This window comes from Podarcis gaigeae (assembly GCF_964106915.1).
Source record: "Podarcis gaigeae genome assembly, chromosome: 5".
Taxonomy (NCBI): domain Eukaryota; kingdom Metazoa; phylum Chordata; class Lepidosauria; order Squamata; family Lacertidae; genus Podarcis; species Podarcis gaigeae.
In genome coordinates, this window is record NC_139681.1 from 19,860,290 (window position 1) to 19,884,105 (window position 23,816).

Sequence of the window (23,816 nt, forward strand, 5' to 3'; positions counted from 1 at the left end):
CCATGATGGGGTGAGCTCCCGTTGCTCGGTCCCTGCTCCTGCCAACCTAGCAGTTCAAAAGCATGTCAAAGTGCAAGTAGATAAATAGGTACCACTCTGGTGGGAAGGTAAACAGCGTTTCCGTGCGCTGCTCTGGTTCGCCAGAAGTGGCTTAGTCATGCAGGCCACATGACACAGAAGCTGTACTTGGCCAATAAAGCGAGATGAGCGCTGCAACCCCAGAGTCGGCCACAACTGGACCTAAGGGTCAGGGGTCTCTTTACCTTTATAGACAACCTGAGCCTACAATGGAGGGGTACACAGCATCAACACCCCAGCTTTGCTGCAGAGAGATGCAGATTTAGATGAAGAGATCAGTTTTTGCAAAACTCTTTTGGTTGCCCTCCATCACAACTTGCAAACTTGGAAAAGTATGGGAAAGGGAGGAGAGGAAAGAAACTGGCAGCCAAGTGGGATGATGGCAGGCGAGCTTCCCCAGGCTGGGTTTTTCTAAGCCCAGCCAATTCAGAATGGATATGGGTGAGTTTCGCTGCTCTCTATGGTTGCAGAAAGATAAATGCTGTATCAAATGCAAAGTTTGAAATTTTATTCTATTTTTACTTTTATGAATTATTCAGTAGCATTGGTGTTGTTGTTTTTTTAAAAAAAATGCAAAGCAGCAATTTATCCCTGGAAATGGATAGGACTCAACAAAGGGGTGTGTGAGAGATGAATACAGGAGGTTATTCATTTATTTACATGTTGGTCTCACTTTTCCAACACAGAAGTGGTCCTCAGAGCAGCTTACAATCGCAGTCAGGAAATTTACATAAGAGAACCAAATGTAATCTGTCAATAAAAAAGTTCAAAAATCTACATAATGCAGAAATAACCAGAGACTATAAAAGCAGATGGAGAATCATTAAACATGTTAAGCAAGATGTAAGAGGGTTATCCCAAAAACCTTAGGAGGGAATGTTCTCATTTTCAGTCACCCTTACGTGCCTTTAAGTGACATCATCATATGACCACATGATTTGACTACTTAATGTGATGTCATCCCATTCATTATTGTTGGAGCACTCTGATTTGACAGAATCATGCATGGGACTAATTCAGGAAGGAGTTAAAAGCAGTAACCGGGAAACTTAATATGCTGAACCTGCAGTTGCCAGCAAAACAGGATTATTTGTATAGTCTAAGTGTTTCTAGAGAGAGAAATTTACCTCGTGAAAGCTCTTTTTTAATGCCAAAAATTAAAAGAGAATATTTGGCACAGCTGTATGTATGAAAATTCTGTCTAATATTTAAACAAAACACTTTTCTCACACAATATTCAGAGATAAGGGTAGATGCTGATGAGATCAGGAAGCACTACTGTGATCAATTATTTGTGTTTACAAACTCTTAGGTATGGTCTGTGAATGGTGTGTTCAAGTAGTGTGAGTGGTTGTTTGAACAGAGGAGCATGAAGGAGGAATTACCTGCAAAAACATAGTTCCATGATTTTAAAAATCATTATTGGACTCAACTAGTTTTTGTTTTGAGAGTGACATGAAATAAGACATTATTATTTCTACAATTGCATTTCCCATTATGGTATGATATTGTTGTCTGCACACTTGGCTTGTGCAATTTCAGCTATATGTGGTTTAAGACCTGCTATTCCATCAACAGTGCCTCCGAAAAATTTTACACATCACTTGGGAAGGCAGGTGAACTAATGCCAGTGTACTGGAAGAAGCAAAGATCACTAGTGTCAAAGCAATGATTCTTCAACAACAACTTCGTTGGACTGGTCATGTTGTTCGGATGCCTGATTATTGTCTTCCAAAGCAACTACTCTAGTCCGAACTTAAAAATGGAAAGCGTAATGCTGGTGGTCAACAAAAGTGGTTTAAAACTCTCTCAAGGCAAATCTTTAAAAATGTAGTATAAACACCGACAACTGGGAAACACTGGCCTGCGAGAACTCCAACTGGAGAACAGCCTTTACCAAAGGTGTCATGGGTTTTGAAGATGCTCAAACTCAGGATGAAAGGGAGAAACACGCTAAGAGGAAGACACGCTTGGCAAACCCTCACCGTGATCAGCTCCCGCCCGTAAACCTATGTCCCCACTGTAGAAGGACATGTGGATCCTCCACAGTCACTTACGGAATCACTCGTAAGACCGTGTTTATGGTAGACAATTTTACTCGGCTACAAGTTTTCACCAAAGGAGAAGGAGAAGGTTGAATTCCCACAAGTTAAATGCAGAGCCGCAGCATGGAGAGGACCTTTCTTGGGAAGCAGGACTGAGAAATTAAAAGCTCTTTCTGTACCAGATTGTCCCGGCACAAAAAAGAGCTTCTAAGCTCTCTGCCTTGCTTCCCAAGCAAGGTCTGGGGGGCTTTCATGAGATCTCACGGGAATTTGAATGACCCTGCGAGATCTCGCGAGCATCCTGAGATTTTCAGAGCTGGCACACCAGTTCCCAAAGCCTAGATGTGCTCACATCATAGCTGTCAACTTACAGATTTGAAAATAAGGGACCAGCAGCCTCGAAAATAAGGGATCAGCAGCCAAAATAAGGGATTTTCCGGGCACAGGTATGTTCAACTTCTGAGCCCCTCCGAGCCAAAGGCAGAAAGCCCAGCCAGCAGCCAAATGAAGCCTCATCAATAAGGGACAGCAGCGGGACATGGCGCTGGGATAAGGGAGACTGTTCCATCAAATAAGGGACACTTGACAGCTATGGCTCACATGGTGGTTGCTTTCCAAGTATTTGAATATTTTTGCATATACACAGAAGCCTTGGAACAGAACCCTTGCATAAGACACAACTGTAGTGTATTTTTAAAGCAGACTTACAGCCATATGGATTATAATACAGTGGTACCTCGCAAGACGAAATTAATTCGTTCTGCGAGTTTTTTCATCTTGCGAATTTTTCGTCTTGTGAAGCACGGATTCCCATAGGAATGCATTGAAAATCATTCCCATAGGAATGCATTGAACGTTTTCGTCTTGTGAAGCAAGCCCATAGGGAAATTCGTCTTGCGAAGCAACTCAAAAAACGAAAAACTCTTTCGTCTTGCGAGTTTTTCGTCTTACGAGGCATTCGTCTTGCGAGGTACCACTGTAATTATTATTATTTAAGTAGAATTACCTTTATTTGGCTCGTGGCAATTTCTTTGAGCAGGCAGTTCTGCCTTCGCAAATGATATGGGCATACTTTGTCCATCACTGGATTTTTCTATTTGTTGTGGACAGACTTCCAGTAATATGAACAAACTATACAAAATATGCACATGCAGATCATTCAGTAAAAGAGTCTAATCAAGATGTTTGTACGACATGGGGCTAGCCAGATTGGATGCCCTGCTTTTAAATTATTAGGCAACCGCAACAGTTTTGCAACTGCAAAAGAGTTCCTCTCATGGGGAAGAGGGCAGAATAAGACTTCTTTGGTTGGGATGTTATGGAACGTTCATATTGTGGGAGTTCTGCCCATAAAGCACAGTAAATGTAAAGCCTGTCCATATTCTTTATTGCCGTGAATTATTTCTCATAAGGATAATATCCCAGTGGAACACAGTAAATGTCACATAAATATGAAGCTGTTTCACGTTATGTATATAATTGTCAAATTGCACGCACGCATCCTGTACATTTCCAATATGTAAACATTTGATTAGAAAAAAGAAAATCCATAATGTTATGCAGTTTAGAGTGGCATTTTTTTCTCCAGCACTTGTAACGTTTTACTTTTTGGCTGCATATTTTTAAAAATAAGCTTAGCTCTGTCGTTTTTAGAGGACTTTCTAGCGCCATGGTTTTTAGAAGCTTGTTTAGTGGCTGCCATGGCAACCGTTACCAACTGTTATGATTAGGAAAGATGATATCTTTGGAGATGATTTGGAGAAATTGTGAGGCATCAAAGACTCAGATGCATGGAGTCTCCAAATTCATGATTAGATTATCTGCTAAATCCAGGGGTAATCTTTCCAAGCCTGTCTCAGGAGACCAGTATTATGGTTTTATTAAAATGCCTACATCTGAGGTGCCTTCACTGCCAGTTTGCAAACATTTTGTATACATACAATATTATTATTATTATATTATATTATAATATACTACTACAACTAATAATAATAATAATGTTACTTATAAATTATTTTATGATGATGATGATGATTTATTGACTTTATATACCACTCTATACCCGGAAGTCTCAGAGTTGTTGACAGAACAAAAATCAAAATATAAAACCACAAAATATATAATCAAAATAAAAACAACAACCCACTAACCCCCCTCCCCCCAAAACCCACATTTTATAAGGCCATAGGATGTCATTCAAATCAAACAAAGGCCTGGTTAAAAAGGAATGCTTTGCCTGGCGCCTAAAAGTGTATAATGAAGGCGCCAGGCGAACTTCCCTGGGGAGAGCATTCCACAGACGAGGAGCCACTGTAGAGAAGGCCTGTTCTCATGTTGCCACCCTCCAGACCTCTCGAGGAGGGGGCACATGAAGAAGGGCCTCAGATGTTGATCTGAGGATCCAGGTAGGTTCATCTCGAAAGAGGCAGTCCTTGAGGTATTGCGATCCTGAGCCACTTAAGGCTTTATAGGTTAAAACCAGCACTTTGGATTGGGCTCAGAAACTAAATGTCTGTGGGAGAGACAAATAGGGAGTGGGAAAATCAAATCCAGGAATGTATTTACATCTGTGCAAATATCTTTTTTAAGTCTCTCATTTTTTCATTATTATTTTTTAAGTATTCACCAGAGGACAACCTGAGCTTAGGATGGGAGATAAATTCATTTGATTGGCATTTTAATTTGAACCTGCCTAATCCTTCTTGATCCAAAACATGAATCAAAGTGCAGCTGATCTTCAAAATTCTCACTTCTCTGAATTTTGTGACGTAGTTCTCCATCCAAAAAAAGTACACAAAAATGTGTGTATTAATGCGAAGTGTGCCCAAATCTGTACATTGCTAAGCAGTTATGTAGAAAAATGCATCAAAAGGAAACTCAGAAGGGAGGGACTTGAGGAAGTCAACCAAGATATTTAAAAGATTGGATTTGTGAAGAATTTAGTTTGTTGTTATTGTTTATCTGTTTATTGTTCCCCCTTTTTTCTGTCTTCTTTTTTCTTTTTCTGTTTTTGTGTATCATTTTGCTTTGTGGTTTGTGTTATCACTGTGGAAAATTTAATAAAATTTGTTTAGAAAAAAGAAAAAATGCATCAAAGCAGGACACCACCCAAGGAGTTTAACGTGAGCAGGGTCAGACATGGTTTAGAATTACAAGCCTGAGAAACAAACGGTTTGAGCATGCACAGAGTGCAAAACCTTTTTTAAAAAATCATCTCAATCATCCTCATCCATTTAAAAAATGGTAGGAGTAAAAAAAGAAAAAGAAATAAATTGTTTTTCCAACCTGGACACAGATGGGTGGAAGCTCCTGGCCACAGAAATACTTTTGGACTGAGATTGGCTGAGTTCTCCAGAGACCTTATTGGCCAGAGAATGGTCGATTGACATAAAGGTCTCCCTGAGCCTCTCTAAATTCACTTGTTCAACAATGGCTGCAATGGTTGCCAATTTGTTTCCAGGCACAATTCATAGAATCATACATAGAGTTGTAGAGTTGGAAGGACCCTCAAAGGCCATCTAGTCTAACCCTCTGAAATGAAGGAATCTTTTGCCCAAGGTGGGACTCAAACCCACAACCCTGAGATTAAGACTTTCACGCTGTACTGACTGAGCTATCCAGCTATGCCTATTTGAAACATTGGTGACTACCTTTAAAATCCTATTTTGCTTGGATACAGGATATTTGAAGGACCAGAATGCCTGCTCCATATTATGGAAGTCTTCTTCTGCATCCTGTGTATGTCAGACCCACAATTTATTGAGAGAAGGAAAGGCCCTCTTTGTGGAGGAACTCAGATCACAGTAATATTGATACAGCCTAATACCAGTATTTCTACCCATGTTTACAAGACTGAAGCAAGCTTCAGTGCTCGCCGTGGGATTTACTCCCTTCTGCATAGGTTTGCAATCAAACACTTTATTCAGGAGAAATTCCCATCCAAATTAAAGCATTTCAACCCCCAATCGAAAGCGTGAAATATTCAGAGCACTATTCATTAATTCCCACCAGGCCATTCAGATATATTAGGCTGCAAGGATTCTTTTTTTCTTTCCTGTCAGAAAAGCAAAATCAGATGAGGAAAAATGTGGTTTGGTGTTACTTGCAAAAGATCCAGAATAATAGTTGAATCATGCCTGTTCTTGTCTTCTCTTGCACAATTGTTCCTTGCATATCAAGTGCATCTCTTCCTTCCTCCCCTTCCCCATACCATTTATTTCCAGGAACCTCTAATGAAGTACATCTTGAGTTTCCTTTTCATGGCTAATGAGGAGACAACAAGAATTTGACTAATACTAGTACAATTACTGAAGCAGTGAAGCGTGCATCCCTGATTAGATGTGATAATTTGCAAGGCTGGGCTCTTCACATTAAGTTTGCAAACAGTTTAAAAATCGCTTCCCCCTATTTATCCAGCTAATCTCTGTTAATGACTCCCAACCCCAAAAAGGAAAGAGAAAATGTCTTTAAAATCCTATATTTCATTCAGGAAACTTGCAAATGGAGCAGAAGTGGAACTTGTGGGAAATCTATTTCTGAGGATTTTCCAGTGAAGGGACCCAGCTGGCTTTTCACCAGGCTTCAATATTCATAACCGCTTGAAAACAACAGACACTGAATGGTTAACACCTTATCTTAATTTCTGCATAAAGTGCTTATTGTGTCAATAAATGAGAATTTTTATCGTATCGAAGACATTTAGACCCTCAGTACTGCAGGTATGCAGTGTTTCACTCCCTCCATTCATGTCTCACTCATCCTGCTGCCCTCTTAGTAATACCGTCATTTAAAAAGCAGGGGACATGTGACTTTCAAATACCATTGAACAACCTGCCTTTTTTTTGTAGAAAAACACATGGTGTGTGAAGTGGCATAGGTTGGGGAGAAAGTTGTGCATATTTTAATATTCAGTTGATGTCAAAATACAGCGGGGGGGGGGGGAATCTTCTTTATTGACATTGAAGCCAACATTTATTGAAGAAGAAGAAGAATTTGGATTTGATATCCCACTTTATCACTACCCTAAGGAGTCTCAAAGAAGTTAACATTCTCCTTTCCCTTCCTCCCCCACAACAAACACTCTGTGAGGTGAGTGGGGCTGAGAGACTTCAGAGAAGTGTGACGAGCCCAAGGTCACCCAGCAGCTGCATGCGGAGGAGCGGGGACGCGAACCCGGTTCACCAGATTACAAATCTACCACTCTTAACCACTATACCACACTGGCTCTCTATTGACCACTTGCTTTGATCTCCTGCAAAAGAAAACCCAAAAACATTTTTTAAAATCTTAATATATTGCCTGCATAGAAAACAAGGTGCATATTTGACAGGCAAGTGTGATACTGTTGCTCCCCACCTCCCCCTCAGTCTGTCTGCATCTTCATGAGACAGGAGATTTTCTTTTCTTTTCCATGACAACTTTGCAAGACTGACAGATACCATTTTCAGATCTTACTTGCTTTTCTTCAGAGGCAACGTGTATGCTTTCAACAGTCACTCAGATCTGAAACAGGTAATTCACCCTCTTACCTGCCAGAGAGGCCTTTGAAGCCTCAGGCAATGATTTGTGTCAGATTTCAAACACTAAAGCAGGATCAGATCTTCATGGTTGTGACTTGGGACATGATCTTACCAACACGTCTGGGTACGTGGGCATATCGGGGCTTCTCTTAACCGTTTGGCTACAATAGCCACTTTTGCTGCCTCTCTTTCTGTTAACTGACCTTGTTCCTCTGTCGTTAGCAGCAACCTGACGGGTCAGCATTTAGCTGAGCAAAGACTTCACTGGCATGGAAATAAAGCTGAAGAGAAAATATAATTTGTGTAATATCTTCATTGCAGGCTGCCATTGAGAGTATGGACATTGGGGCCAGAATATGCTGATTGCGGCAATCATAGCAACAGCCAGTGCTATTTTTCAAAAAAAAGAGGTGCTGGAACTCACCATGAACACCTCCCTTGTTGTCTTAGAATGGCAATGGCGCCCACCTGAGAGGTGCCAGAACTGAGTTCTGGCTGGGGCAACCTTCCAACCACACAATCACTCAGTTCCCTTCAGGTACTGGTCCCAGGGCCAGTTTCTGAGGGAAACAGGGTAGGTCACGGTAGCAGGCTGTGTGGTGGCGCAGCGGCCCTCACGTCATCTCCTGGCAGTGGAGTTGTTGCTGCTTCTTCAGGGAGTTAGGGGACTGCACCTCAATACCCACCCTTCTCAATTAGCAAAGAATTACATCTGTTCCCTAAAAGTCGATAGGTAGATCACTGGGGAAGCTGAGCTATAGGAGAGATCTCGAGGGAAAAATCCTATCATTGCTGCCGGGAAAGGAAAAACTAGGAAGACGAGACGCATGAGCCACATCAACGGAATGGAATCCTAGCATTGCTGCTTGGTGTGAGAAGTGCAAGGAAGAGATGTAAACAGAAGAAAGGGAAAATTGGTATGGGGTGATCCTTGTTTCAAGCATGAGTTTGACACTCTTCCTCTCAGCTGTGCAGGGCAAGGAAGGCACTTCTGCAATCCTTCCTTTAGAAGAAGAAGAAGAAGAGTTTGGATTTCATATCTCGCCTTATCACTACCCGAAGGAGTCTCAAAGCGGCTAACATTCTCCTTTCCCTTCCTCCCCCACAACAAACACTCTGTGAGGTGAGTGGGGCTGAGAGACTTCAAAGAAGTGCGACTAGCCCAAGGTCACCCAGCAGCTGCATGTGGAGGAGCGGAGACGCAAACCCGGTTCCCCAGATTACAAGGCTACCACTCTTAACCACTACACCACACTGGCTCTTAAGACTGGGGTGGTGAATCTGTGGTCCTCCAAATATTGATGGACTACATCTCCCATTTTCCCTTGCCATTGGCAATATTGGCTGGGGCAAATCAACATCTGTTTGTTCTCCCTGACATGGTCTTCTTCGAGTTTCTAAGAAGAAGGGAAAAAAGCCAGACTGCTTTCCACTCGGTTAATGTGTAGCCTTACTTTAAATAACACTGAAATAACCAAGCCATAAAGGGGAGGGGAGGCATGGTATTTGCCCCACAAAATCACGACTCCCTGGCCCCAGCCCTCTTATGTACCCATTTATGTCTATGATGTACGCAGCCCACCTAGTAGAAAGAGACCTACTGGCCTGAGCTGTTAAGCACTTTGAAGTGCCAGCGCGAAATGGCATCCTCAACCGGTTACTTTGCCCGCTGTAAGGAAGAGAGGAAAAACACTTGACGGTTACCTAGCAACTGCCAAACACCCTCCCAACCTGGAACAGCAAGGCAGCCAGTTGCCTGTGCCATGCAGATTGCAGGATGCTGTCTGGCTCATTGCCCGACAGTGTGTAAGGAGTGCTGTTCTGCTCACACGGTGCTCCCTGCAGGCCTTGCCCCCATGAACACAATGGCAAGGCCAGCTTCTTTCAAACGTTCTATAAGGGCTAAGTGTGCACAAGTCAGGGATTTTGCAAATTTGTGGCGGCAGGCTCTTCCTCAAATCCACACGCACTCATGGGAACATCTGTCTGCTCCATGCCGCCACTTTAATGCCTCACCCAAACCGCCACACCATCATGTGTATTCCGTGAACTCAAATATAGAGTCTGAAAAGGGATTTCCCCTCAGGCAGAAGATCTCGAGGTGGAGCAAAGCACTCTGGGACAAAGCAGCAACCGTTAGAAAATGCAGTTACCGTGGCAAGGCTCAAGAAGTAACATTACAGGTGCCCTTTCCACAAAATCAAAAACTGTGAGGGGTGTGTGTATAGAGGGAGAGCAGGATCGCATGTACTGTATAATCAGCACCTGCAGGCTTTACACGTCCCAGGTCTCTGCGCATCCAATGGAAGCTTCCCTTCCAGGGCCAAAAGAACCCTCCCCCTTTAATGAGGAGGCCGTTTTTATTGGCGGCAAGGAAGGAAAAGGGCTAAAAACTCACACAACACAGTCCTGATACAGGAGTAATGACTGCTCCTCACATTAAACGGGGGCGCCCTTTGTGTGGACACGGGCAGCCCCTGGACCATGTGCGGCTCCATCAGCACAGGCTTGGCTACGCCTTCCCCAGGTGGGATACCTGGAGGTCTCCACCTACCTCAGTCATTTGTCCAATCCCACCTGGGGAAGCGTTGCCAAGGTGACCAGGCTAGGTAGGAGAGGGACTACCTGCCCACACAATAGAGGGAGGATCTTACCTCGGAATCTTCAGTTGGCTCCAGAGCTTCTCCCACTCTACCCACCCTCAGTTAAGATTTATTTTGCAAGTTAACCTTTTCTTCACAGGTATGCGAGCGCTGCTACGTCAAGGTCACTGTTGAAGGGCCGGAAAGGAATTCCCCTGCATTGGCAGGTTTTGCCTTTCCTGTAGCAAAATGTCACAACTTTGGCGGTATCAGGCCTTGGGCGGAATCCTTTAGTCTATTTTCCTGTATTGGGGGGGGGGACATGCAGCGGTGACCCACACCCCCTTCCTCTTTGTGGAGGTGATACCAGGGTTCCCCATTAAAGGGTTTTGTGAGGGGAAGCTTTGACCGTACGCTGAGAGGTCGTCATTGCCCTCCCCTGCAACGGCAGCGTAACAGGGGCGGCTATCTCTGCTTGAACATATGTTCTCCAGAGCCGGCCCATCCCCCAAACACACTGGATAACCCTGATGTTCCCCAGATCCCCGGCTGGGGCTGGGAGGGATAAACGCCCAATGCATGAGCCAAGGTCTACCCACATCTGAAATATAATAAAGTTGTGGCCAATTTAATCCCATAGCACGTTGTCTTGTTATTCGACATGGGGGGGGGGGCAGGGTTTGGGGGACTCCGCCTGTCCACGCAAACATTAATATGTTAAAAAGACCCAACCCAGAACACAACTTCAAGTGATGTAGTTAGCATTGTGTCTAGTGAGGGGGCCAATGAGAGGTGATCATGCCACATAGGTCCTCCCCACAGCCCCAGATTTAGGGCAATGCGGGCAGTTGTCTCGCACAGGGCACTGAGCTGCAAAATTGAGAAGACCCATCGTTGAGAAGATCTGTTTGGGAGCACCAAATTTTGACCTCGCTGAGTGCACCATATGACCAAAGATTACCAAAGTCTTCCCTGCCCCCCATTTTTATAGCACAGAACAGCATTTGCATTGAATACGGTGGTTTCATTTTTCAAGGCATGCTTCAGCTATTCTCGTGGTGGGCTATTGCACCTTAGCACACACTTTGGGAATCCTCGATCTAACTTCTGTGTTCCTCTGCGTATTTTCCTTAGAAGACGTTCTGATCAACAGAAAAGGGACTGGCTGTCGTTTAAGCCTGTTTGGAATCCCTGCATCAGGCACCAGCTTTTGTTTATAAAATAGGCACAAGATTCAGTAAGAACATTTGTGTCAACGATAGATAATTGCATTTGGCACATGGAAGAAGCCAGACAGTATACACTGGTGATGATATGCAATTATAGGGGATGGAATTCTTTGTGCATCTGGCGAGGAAGTTTTCTAATGTGCAGAAATTTTGACGGAGGTTGTTTAACTGAAGGCTGTTTGCAATCCAATGTGACATTCACATCAGTATGTATTCCTACTGGAGTACATAAATATGCACTCCAACAAGAACACATACAGATGTGAGTAAAGGGACTGAACATTTGGAATGTTCCCTTGATTTTTCTAGGAATAGTGGCTGTTGTCTATCAGGCTTTGTTTACTTTGCCAACGGCTTGTCATGAGTTCTCACAACAAAGGTTTTAGTTATAACCAGCCCCAATAAATTGCACCAATGGTGTAATGATTTATGCAAGAGCTGTGGGTTTATCCTGCTTTCTTCAATGCCTTACCCACTAGCTTTTCTTGTACCTCTCTGTACCCGTCAGAATGACCTTCATTTTTTCAAAATCTGGATCAAGTTATAAAACCTACCCAACTCCACAATCTGAAGGAGGTGTTAAGGAAAAGATACAATCAGAAACAAAGTCATCAGAAAGCTCCTAAGATTAGATAAACAAATTATACATTGGCCATTGATTGGGGTTGCCATACATCCAGAATTTCCTAGACATGTTCGGTATTCAAATGATTAAATTAACACCCAGGGGGGATTTTTAAAAATTAGCAAAATGTTTAGGTTTTTGCCAACAATGTTTGTGTTTAGGTATTACTCTTTGCCTCTTGTGGGTGAATTCCGAAAAGCTCAACAACTTTTGTGTCCGAATTCTTACTTCTTGAATTATGGCAACCCTACCATTGATAGTGAGGGACGCAGGTGGCACTGTGGGTTAAACCACAGAGCCTAGGACTTGCTGATCAGTAGGTCAGCGGTTCGAATCCCCGCGATGGGGTGAGCTCCCATTGCTCGGTCCCTGCTGCTGCCAACCTAGCAGTTTGAAAACACGTCAAAGTGCAAGTAGATAAATAGGTACTGCTCTGGCGGGAAGGTAAATGGCATTTCTGTGCGCTGCTCTGGTTCGCCAGAAGTGGCTTAGTCATGCTGGCCACATGACCTGGAAGCTGTATGCTGGCTCCCTCAGCCAGTAAAGCGAGATGAGCGCCACAAACCCAGAGCCGGCCACGACTGGACCTAAGGGTCAGGGGTCCCTTTACATTTACCTTACAATTGATAGCAAAGATCAAGATTCAGAAATGTAAAAGAGAATGACTTGCCAGATACCTTTAAGGGTTCCAATGCAAAAACAATGTCAAAAAACCAGGCAAGGTGACTGGAGTCATTCAACCCATCCGTGTCTTGTCTTGTGAGAACCATCTTGCTTCTGGATTCTATACCTTCCTGGAACTTTGCACCAGGCCACTGAGAGCCACTGCTACAGGCAATATAGTTGCCATTTCCTGGCTCCAAGACCTGTGGGTGTGACATCATTCTGATGCAAGAATGCAATTCCCCATGGAAACAAAGCATTCGTGCTTACAATTGGTTCCATGGTCTGGGAGTAGGCAGACATCCATTGCCTGACATTGAAACCAGAACATTCAGAATTATTTAGGCAGCTTGGCACAATAATATTCAAAAGAAGTTTCATCAGTTTGTCCCAGCTCTTGAACCAATATAGATGCTGTCTGAGAGTTGAAAACAAACAGATAAAGAAAACCAGCTGTATATTGAACATGGTGATAAACTAGAGGTTCTTCTGTCAACTGGCTTACACCAATAAAATTTCGGCCTAGAGATTATTCATGTTCTCTTGGGGAAGATAATCCAGTCCAATGCCTTTGTTTATTATGGGTCTGCCTTGAGGTGGGAAATCCCCATTCACTGGTGACTGAAAAGAGAGTGTTATTCAAGCCATGGAAAAAGTCAGTGGGTGTGCCGCCCATCTGTAAAAAAGCCCAGTTCCAGCTACGTTGCTTGTTTAATGGAGATCCTTAAAATTGATAGCAGGGTAATCCCATTTGACAAGGCACGAACTAGTTGTTCTTAAAACATTTTAGTCTGTTGTGTTTTTGTGTTGATTAGCATGTGGGGAGCCGACGTAAATTGCTTGAACCCTAAAGTTAAGTCTCTTGCCTCAGAAAACCTTATGGCTTAGGAGTTTATTTTCATACTCAAACGTTTAAAACAATTAACTCATTCATGGGAGAGGACTTTAAACTGAGCTCATCTGAGTTAAAAAATATATATACAAGAGTGTTATTCATGAGTGAGCTTGTTTTCCCTCCAAATCGTGGGTTGCTTGAAACCAAAAGCTGAAGGAAAACATTGCTCTTAAACTTAATATGCTACTAGCCAGTGGAAGTGGGTGCAATGCCACCAGATTTATCTTCCCCTGTCATTTCAAATGCACGCCTTGCCCAGCCTATGCAACCCTTCCTGCCATTTCCATCCTGCTCTTTATTTATTTTTAAAATGTAAAGCCAGGTTTGTTTGTTTAGACAGGTAGCTTACTGCCCTGCTCAAAATTATTATTATTTTTCTGGTGTATTGGGATTTGACAGGGATGAAGAAAAACATCAGCCATTTCTTCCCGCTGTCCTTACCTCATCTTCAGGAGAATGTTTGCAGCTGTCTCTAGCACCATTCGAGGCAGTAATTCATCTCCAGATGCAGGCTAAGGCCTAAATACCTGCTGACACAGACACTTGCAGTTGCTGATACCTTGACTTCTAGACAGGCATGTTTAATTTGTACAATGGCCTCAACGTAAGACCGCTATTCCCTTCTATAAAACCCCCAAGGCAAATTCATTGCAGGGTAGACTTTACCATTGGGGGCAAAAACAAACAGTAACACTCCAAAGTCCCTGCCCTGGGTTTTTCTTTTCTCTTTTCTAGGTAGCCAATTAAAACTGAGGTAGAAATGATTCATGAATTAACAAAGAGTTGACAGGGAGGGTAGGACTTGAACCAATGGCTTCAAGTTACAAGAAAGGAGAGTGCGACTAAACCAGGCATAGGCAAACTCGGCCCTCCAGATGTTTTGAGACTACAGTTCCCATCATACCTGACTACTGGTCCTGTTAGCTAGGGATGATGGGAGTCATAGTCCCAAAACATCTGGAGGGCCGAGTTTGCCTATGCCTGGACTAAACATACAGAAAACCTTTCTGACAATAAGAGCTGTTTGACAGTGGAACAGTCTTCCTCAGGAGGTTGTGGACTCTTCTTCCCTGGAGGTTTTTGTGCAGAGGTTGGATGGACATCTGTCATGGATGCTTTGGCTGAGATTCCTGCATTGCAGGGGTTTGGACTAGAGGATCCTTGGTATCCCTTCCAACTCTACAATTCTATTATTCTATGACCCGAAACATTTTGCTGCCTTAAGCAGAGTCCAAATGACACCTCCATGGTGCTATGGTCAACATTTTCAAAAGTCTTGCTACCCCGGATGTGAGGGCGATCTGGCTGCGAAATCTGTCACCCCATTGATCGCCAGGGTTGATTCGGCTGATCTGGCTGGCTAGGCAGGTGTCCCCTTCCTCCCTCACCGCTCCATGTGCGTCCCTCCCGAAGCTGCGCACTCGGTGGAAGAGGACGACCATCCCAGATAGAAGAAGTGTACCGTTCTTCGGTCAAGGGTATACGATAGCTGCGCTCCCCTGCTAGAACCTCCAAACAAGCTCAAGGTCCATTTGTAGGAGAACGTAGGGTAGTCAAGCTTCCAAGACTCCAGACACATCCAAGTAAGGCGCTGCATGTGGCAGTTTGCCATTCTTAAAAAAAAAAGTCTTGCTACCCCATTCCGATACCAATTCTTGCTTTCATCTATCCCTCTCCACCATCCCCACTAATGATGCTGCCGGAAGCAGGTTGAGTCACTTGGCTGTGTTCAGTGCCAGATTTACGTATAAGCTAAACAAGCTATAGCTTAGGGCCCCACTCTCTTGGGGGCCACCAAAAAATGAAAAGGAAAACAACAACTGGATGTGCATTTCCAAAATATAAGATAAAATACAAATGACTTTGATAAAATACATGTTTTGTTATGTGCAAATGGCTTTAGATACCTATTAGGTCCATAAATTACCATATAGCATATATTCAACACAAAAAAAACAGTGACAATTTGTTGTTGACAAAGGAAAGCTGGAAATATAAAGGGCCCCATTACCTTCAGCCGTTTAGGGCCTCATCAAACCTAAATCCGGCCCTGGCTGTGTTACAGGGCTGGTCCTAGGAGTTATATATTTATACATATGTTTATGTGATGGTACATGGTGTTTCTATCCTACCTTTCATCACAGAAGATCTCAGGGCACCAAACAGCATTATAAAACACAATAAAAAGTAACCAAGAACATTCCATTAGGACAGTGGAAATAATAATTCAGTATATCACCCATCTGTCTTGGTGTAGGTTCATACTAGTAGGCTCATACCTGAAATGGCTGATGGGGAGAGAAAGGTATTCAGGTGGTGCCAAATATCAGGAAGGTGAGCAGCATCTTGCAAGGGTTCCCAAGTGTGCACCCAACCTCCTTATGAAGGAGGAAGATACCAGTTTGTGTTGGTGGCAAGCAAAAAATAGGTATAAAAGGAGAATTCCCAGATGCCGAGATCCAAGTTTGAAGCAGGTACTCTTTGATGAGAGAACTCCAGCAAGTATTTGAAAACACAAAACATGCAGCAAAGTAAAGCAAGGACACATAGGCTGTTAGACCTTTAAAATATGTCTTTCCGAGCGAGTTCCAAAATAGTGCCCTCTTCCCCCACATAGGAAAAGACCACTAGTTTACACAGTTTAAAACGGTTTACTTACAAAGCCTTAAAAAGTCAGGTTCATGTGCTACTCCATACATCAAACAGAAAAGCCACACAGGCAATAAAACTTGGTTTAATTCTAAAGTGGTGAAAATTTCCAAATTATTGTTATAGGAACTCAAGAGAGGCTTGTTAGAGCCATGTGGTCTGAGCAGCAGCAACCAACTCAGACCACATATGTGGAGCTTCTCAAATAGACGGAGGTACAACAAGAGGCTTGATTACCTCCCTCCGAACGCGAGGGGGGAGTGACCTAGCTAAGCATGGCAGGACAGTTTACTCTATGGCATTAACCCCTTGGTGGATTAATTAGACTTAAGCATGTTGGCTATATGAGGCTGGTTATCCCACCATTTGTTCCCTCCAAAGCAGTGTGTGTGTCTTGACTAGACACACTTAGGCTATTAAGACATGACTTAGACTTTGTAAGCCACCTGCTGCACATGACACATGTCTCTTAAAGAGACAGGCCACTTTATGTAAAGCAGCTATAGGTAAGCAGGCTGACATCATATTGGTCATAATACAATCAGTGTTCTATCTGCCGACCTACTCAAATTCCTGCAGCAACTTCTGCTTTTCTGAAGAGAATGGAGCAAAACACGAGCCTGTGTAAGGAAAGTGGAAACCCATCAGCAAAGGATGTTTCACAAACATAAATGTGCTTGGAGAGACCCCGGTGTATCCTTTTAATGACTAGCTGTAACTCACTGCTTTTACTTTGACTTTAGGGGGGGAAAGGGGGGGTACTAAACCAGGGAAAGTGGCAGGAACAGCTGAAAACATACTTGCCCACTATCCCTACGACCACCTAAGGGCTATGAACATCTGGAACAATCTGAAGCAGAGGGAAAGTGGGTGCATGCTAATGTTTTTCAGTGATGTATTCCGCTTTTTATTACCATGGAACTTTTGAGACCGGGATGTGTTCCTTCACAAACAGTGGTTGCTATATTGGAAATGGGTCACATTATTTGAGATCTGGAATGATTTGTGTAACGCTAATCCAAGGGGGTTTAAACTTACTAAGTGTTCTTGGCAATGTATAAGAACCTATGAGCCATCATCTGATCTGGGATTTCTCTTTTCTCTTTTTGGGAGTGTGTGGTGGTGGGGAGTTAGGAAGAGGCATCTATGGGATGCTTGGAGATCATTCCCCTGCACAGAACCGTGTTGTCAGCCACAGATCTCTTTCCAATTTCCACGCTTCAATCCTGTCTATGTTTGCCATCACATTGGCTGAGTATTTAATCTCTTTGCTCTCCAGAAAACAGCTCTTTGTCTCTGTACCGTACAATAGAAGCAAGGAGCAGGATTGGAGATAATGAAAAGACCCTTAAGAAGAGCATGGGTAGGAGAGTACAGAAATAGGTCCCTTCTTTTTCCTCAATGATATTTTATTCAGTTTCAACATTAATACCATATATAGTCAAAAAACACAATTTTGTCTTTTCTCTTATTTTTGTCGACTTCCCACCCCTTTTCCCATGGAGTTGTTGTTCCTCCTCTTCTGATGCACCCTGTCTTCTAACTACCAAATCGTAACAATATTATAATCTGATTACTTCTGTTGCTTATAGATCAATCCTGCCTGCGAGTTCATCATACTATTTCTTGAAATAGTTCAAAAAAGGCATCCGTTCTTCCATAAAACACTCATTCTCTTAAAACACCCATTCTTTTAATTTTGCTGTTAAGTAACACCCCCCCCACACAAAAATGTCCCTTCTGATACCTGGGTTCCAAGTCATCCAGGGCTTTATATGCCAAAATCGAAACCTTGAATTGGGCTTGGTAGCAAACAGGCAGCCAGCGGAAATCATGTGGTCTCCTACAGCCAAGACAGTCTATGCACCCTGGCAGCAATATTTTGTTCTAGCTGCCATATCTCAGCTGTAGTCAAGGGCAGCCCTATGCAAAATGCATTGCAGCAGGAGAATTGGGAGATGACTAAATGATGGATTACTGTGGCCGGGTTATCGCTATCCAAGAATAGCCATAGCTGGTGATGCAGCTGGAGTTGGAAATAGTTGCTCTGTGCAATTAGTGGCACTTGGGCTTCTAGGGACAGAGTAGACGCAAGAAGCCTGCCCAGCCTGCAAACCTCATTCTTCCAGGGGAATGCCATCCCATCCCATCCAGGACAGGCTGACTAACTAATTCATGGACCCAGAATGACCATAGGATAACAGCCAGAGTGTCGTAACGGAACTGAGCTATGCACATGCCACAGTGAATGCATCCCTTTATTTAAAAACACACAGACCTCCCATTCATAAATAGTTTGACAGGGATAAGGCTGACTAGGAGGCTTTCCCCTGATATACTGGTTTTTTCTAATATAGAATATTTTTCTCTATATAGGGAACATTCAAACACAAACTCCTATATTTGCAGCCTGTTATGGTATAACCCACCAAGAGGCAATTTAAAACTGCTCTAAGAGGGTACGCTTTCACTAACAAGAAATGTGGGAGAGAGACACGAATATAAAAGCCTTTTTTAATTTTAATAGAATATCTTTTAGCCAATAATGTGAGGTCAATCTGTAATGGGACACTATTGAATAAAGCAGGCAGGCATAAAGATTTGACTATCAGTCTTAATGATGGCACATTGTCAGCTTCAGAAGCCGTAATGTACTCTGGCCTTTCTCTCCCTGCTTTAATGCAAACGTTCATTCATATCATCTCGCCGTGTCAAACTACACGGCAATTTAGTCCCTTACTTCATGGGTACACTATTGAACAGAACTGACTTGCCAGACCAGAAAATATATGTTTTATTTATTTACCTTGTAGATTTATGCACTACTCTTTAGTATAAATATTTCCAGAGTGGTCCTTCCAGTGCAGTATTATGTTTCCAAGAGTAGCCATATGAATGTCTTTCACAGCCTACAAAGAGAACATCATAATGATAACCATCACCTCTTGTTTATTATTTCTGCCCCATAATACTGACAGCTAGCACAACCAGACGCCGTCCTCTGCCCCAGCTGCAACAAAACATGTCCCTCCCGTATCGGTCTCTACAGCCACTGCAAGCGCTGTAACCTTCCAACAGTTTGACTTTACCCCACAAAATGCACTCCTCCATTGTTTCCCGAGACAGACGCATGCCAACCAAACATATTACCTTAGTTCACAAAGGCTCCATTTCACTACGATGGCAAATAAGTGATAACACTACAGGTAGGGAATCGTAGAATTGAGAACTGAGATTCCTACATTGCAGAGGGTCATCTAGTCCAACCAAAAGCATCCATGACAGATGACCATCCAACCTCTGCTTTTAAAAATCCCAAAAAAGGAGAGTCCATCACTGTCAAATGGCTCTTACCATCAGAAAATTCTACTTTGTGTTTAGTGAGTTGTGGGACAGTCAAGTTGCCAGCTGCATTTGTTTGTTCCTGTGCCTTTAACAGCAGCCAGAAACAAATAAATTAAGAGAGTGAATATTTTCCTGGCAGAGAGATAAAGGATTGAGGAAAAGAAATACCACAATTTCTGAGAGTTTGCCAGTTTGGATAAGATGCCCCTAACTTCTCCACTTCCTTCTGCAGCCAATGCTCTTATCTCCTGCTACAGTTATAGGATAACTCATTGTGGTGTCTGCATTTTGTTCAGCCCTATCAGGAATTCCAGGAGTCCAACCTGCAGCGTGAAGGAATATTACAAATTATTTTGATTCCAAAATCTTATCTGTGTAGTCGGGTTTTTCTATTTTGATTTCTGTTTGTCTGTTCTCTTCAAAGAATTCCGTGAGATAATAAACAATAACAACATAAAGAGAAACCATAATTTGCTTCTATCTTTAGACATTCAAAATATCACCCAGTGTTTTGCAGCCAGTGCCATCTTTAATAATACATTTGTTCCATCAAAGGTTCAGAGATCTTTTTTCCAGTGCTGGCGAGAGCGTGCATTAATAGTTATTAATGAATTTGTGAACATGCTTGCTAAATGCCATTGCGTTCACATAGGAACTTAAAAGCACAGGTATGAAGTGGTCTGAATTGCCCAAGAGCTTTCATTCAATTCTCAATTGGTCACGTATTAATTTAGCAACCTGATATGCATCCTCAGAGCAGCTTCAAACACTATTGAAGGAGCACTGTCAGCTTCATGGAAAGTGGTGCTTCTTAAAATGTTCAAATTGCAGAGATGGCTTCCCTGGTCTGATGTGCAAGAGATGGCTTGATGCATATGAGGTTGCTAAATTAAATGCACTACCAATTAAGAATTGACTGCAAGGATTTCGACAATCCAATGGCTCTTTATAGTGATTTAAACCCCTCTGCAAACTGGATGATTCACATGTTGACTGGAGATGCAAGTTCCTCAGCACATAAGAAGGGCACCACTCAGTCACGCTTACAAATAGCTTGGCAGAGAACTCAAAGCATGGAAGAGCCCATAGCTCAATGGGGCACACATGCATTATGTTATGTACTGAAGTTCTCACCCTGGGCCAGCAGGGGGATACTGTAGATAGTTTTCACTCAGGTCCACATATGCAAATAAGGGATCGAAAGTGATGTTCAGTGATTGGATAGTTACAGGAAAGGTTACTGTTGCGTTCTAGTGGAGCTCTATATAAGCAGGCTGGCTGAACCCTTCAGTTCAGTTCCGTTCTGGCCTGTGAATAAACAAGAGCTGTTTGAAGAATTGGTGTGTCGTCTGATATGTTCACCCACAACTTAACACATTACATGCACAAAGCCCCAGATTCAGTCCCAGACAAAAGAAATGAAATGTCTGCCTCTTGCAACCTGATCCAAAAGGGAAACAGTCTGGACCAGGGATCACTCAAGTATTTTGGATTCTGGGCTGGCAACACTGCTTGTAGAACCAGTAAAGCAGGACAACAAAGAATCTATTTGCAGTCATTGTTCTTTCTTAAAAAAAATTAATCTGGCTGTTAGCAGAAATGGAAAAGCTCACTAATTACATAAGAATAAGTGATGGGCTACAAGATGATACATTCATTGAAAACCAGATAATATTTATTCCGTATTGGACCAACACACATAATGAGTCGGTGCAACCATTATTTTGTTTTCTTTTCATTATGTGATCATTACTGTAATTACGTTTTGTTTTCTTCCCGCAAAGGAAATATCAATTCAAGCCAACTATTTAAATATTCTATATGAACGTATGTGAAAGACTCTGCATGAAAAGAATCATCTGAAGAAAAATTAAAAAGAAAGCCAGCAAGCCTTCCTCTTAGCCCCTTAACTTATCATTACAAATTAACAACTCTGGTTTCCAGTATCTCCAGCTGATGTATGGAATATCACTGTAATATTACTATAAATAAATAGCTGTATTTTTATTTGACTTACTTTCATTTCATGAGTTAATTTCAGGAAAGTTTATAAACTATGCTATATTAATAGAAAATCTCCTGGCTTTCCCTATACTGTTGCTGCTTTTATTTACTATGAGATTTTGTCCATACTTCGTCCCTCCACAAATTGTATGTTGGGATAGTTGCTCCTTTTCAGAACTTAGCAATTACAACCTTTGCTGCCAACAAATCTGTTCAAGTTTGTGGATTGTTCTTGTCTTTCTCCCAGTTGTGCTTAGCTTTGAGCACTCTGATACCAGAGCAGCAGGAAAAGCAATTCATAAAATTGCATATTTCCATAAATTGATAGAGCAATGTGATTAAGCTCCCCAGCGTGTAAAGGAGCCGACACAACCCAGAGCAAGATACTTTCTCGTCATGTGGCTTTCTGAGTGTCCCAGAAACAAAGAACATAAAAGCATTCAACATCTTCCTCGAGATGATGAAATTATTTGTTGCATATTACCGGGGTCAGAAATTTCAGGCATCGCATTTCAGGCAGTCGTATTTGATACGTCCAGCCTTATATTCATATTGTGTAGGGCTCTGCCTTTTCTTAAAACATACAGACGGGAAACAAACCAAACCCTGCTTCGTACTGAAAATGCTGCTTTTGCCTGATGGCAAAAATGCATGTAGCCGCAGCTGTCTAAAATTAATTCCAGTGTCTCCCCACACACATAGACAGGCTTCTGGCTGCTTCCTCTCCGAGTAGCAAACAAGCTTCTATTTTGTCCTCCACTCTAATCACGATAGGGGGCTTCTTCAATGATTACATTGTTTTGGTGTGGTCAAAAGGTGAATACAAATGTTCGGTTTTTGGAAGGCGTATTGCTCATTGGGGATCGGAACTCATCATCCATATCAGAAACAGTAGTAAAACTGGAGGCCATCTGGCCGATTTACCTGTTAATGCAGAAGCAGCGGTCCCAGGGCCAGCTGGAGCAGGCTTGCCAATGTTTCAGAAGTCCCCAATGCTCAGATTAATGGCCAGATGTTTCTAAAAACTCAGCCTCGCCAGTCTCCACTTTGTGGCTCCCACACCTTTTGTCAGAGTTATGCTTGCTTCTGAGTGTTCAGGATCATCTCATCTCTCAACTCTCTCGCCAAGACCATACTTGGTATTATTTTTCCCACTGAGTGAAATTGGTGTTTTTTGTTTTTTTTTTTTTGCACTTGTAAGGGGATCCTGGGCTGCATCAAGGAAATTGAAATGGACCAAATAGTGTCTAAGTGGGACTATGCCCAGGATCTTGCTATTAACCCACCAGCTTTTAGTCTGAAAATGGACTGTGGGGGGGGGGGCATCACTGAGACGAAATATAGGGAATAATGGAATTCACTTGAAGAACGGGCATCAAGATAAGCTCTCTTACAATCAAATGAAATCATGGTCAGGACGGGAATATAAGCAAAGGAATGAGAATGAAAAAGGAATGGAATGTAGAATATATACAGTGGTACCTCAGGTTAAGTACTTAATTCATTCCGGAGGTCCGTACTTAACCTGAAACTGTTCTTAACCTGAAGCACCACTTTAGCTAATGGGGCCTCCTGCTGCTGCCACACCGCCAGAGCACGATTTCTGTTCTCATCCTGAAGCAAAGGTCTTAACCTGAGGTAATATTTCTGGGTTAGCAGAGTCTGTAACCTGAAGAGTATGTAACCTGTAGCATATGTAACCCGAGGTATCACTGTATATTATAGAAATAAGTATTACATTTAAGGCAGTAGATGAAGGATTTGAACATCATGGAAATAAGGATGGGAAGTCAAAATAAGGGAACATTGAACTGAAACTGAATCAAATTTGCTGAATTGTTTGAATTTGTGAAATTGTATGAAAATCAATAAAAAATGATGGAGGAAAAGATAAGAAATGAGGATAATTCTCTTTTATTTTTATTTTTGCACTGGAAGGTTGGTCCTTCGTTGGTGGGCCAAAAGAGAATAAATCAGGATAGGACTAAGGAGAATGGTGGGACCTAGAGGAATGTTGGAGGCAAAGGGTGAATCAGGTTTAAATGTGGCAGGTAAGGACCTAAGCCCAATATATTTTGATAGGTATGGATGGAGGCAGAAAGGACACTGGTTGATTCTGAGTCAATCGCTGCAGATTCTTGCATTTACTGACCTTTCAGAAGCCTCTGTCCCAACCCAGCTC

General features: G+C 42.6%; 1 protein-coding gene and 1 long non-coding RNA gene across 4 annotated transcripts; both read right to left on the bottom strand.

The window, feature by feature from the left end:
• Positions 1-713: 713 nt before the first annotated feature.
• Positions 714-13,476, bottom strand: LOC310844378 (uncharacterized protein). 3 transcript variants are annotated; one of them, XM_083738566.1, is made up of 5 exons: positions 12,756-13,476; positions 12,008-12,075; positions 9,244-9,311; positions 7,846-7,923; positions 714-828 (listed from the first exon to the last, which is right to left on the bottom strand). In XM_083738566.1, the coding sequence occupies exons 1-4, from the start codon at positions 12,999-13,001 to the stop codon at positions 7,904-7,906; spliced, it is 402 nt and encodes a 133-aa protein (XP_083594692.1). In that variant the 5' UTR covers positions 13,002-13,476; the 3' UTR covers positions 714-828; positions 7,846-7,903. The 3 variants fall into 3 exon arrangements, 1 of the variants encoding a protein (XP_083594692.1); XR_014564059.1 differs by lacking the exons at positions 714-828; positions 12,008-12,075 and having other exon boundaries at positions 7,313-7,923; XR_014564058.1 differs by lacking the exons at positions 714-828; positions 9,244-9,311; positions 12,008-12,075 and having other exon boundaries at positions 7,278-7,923.
• Positions 13,477-19,066: 5,590 nt separating this feature from the next.
• Positions 19,067-21,393, bottom strand: LOC310844453. Its single transcript, XR_014564142.1, has 2 exons — positions 21,072-21,393; positions 19,067-19,194 (listed from the first exon to the last, which is right to left on the bottom strand). It is a non-coding gene; the product is annotated as an uncharacterized lncRNA (long non-coding RNA).
• Positions 21,394-23,816: the final 2,423 nt, after the last annotated feature.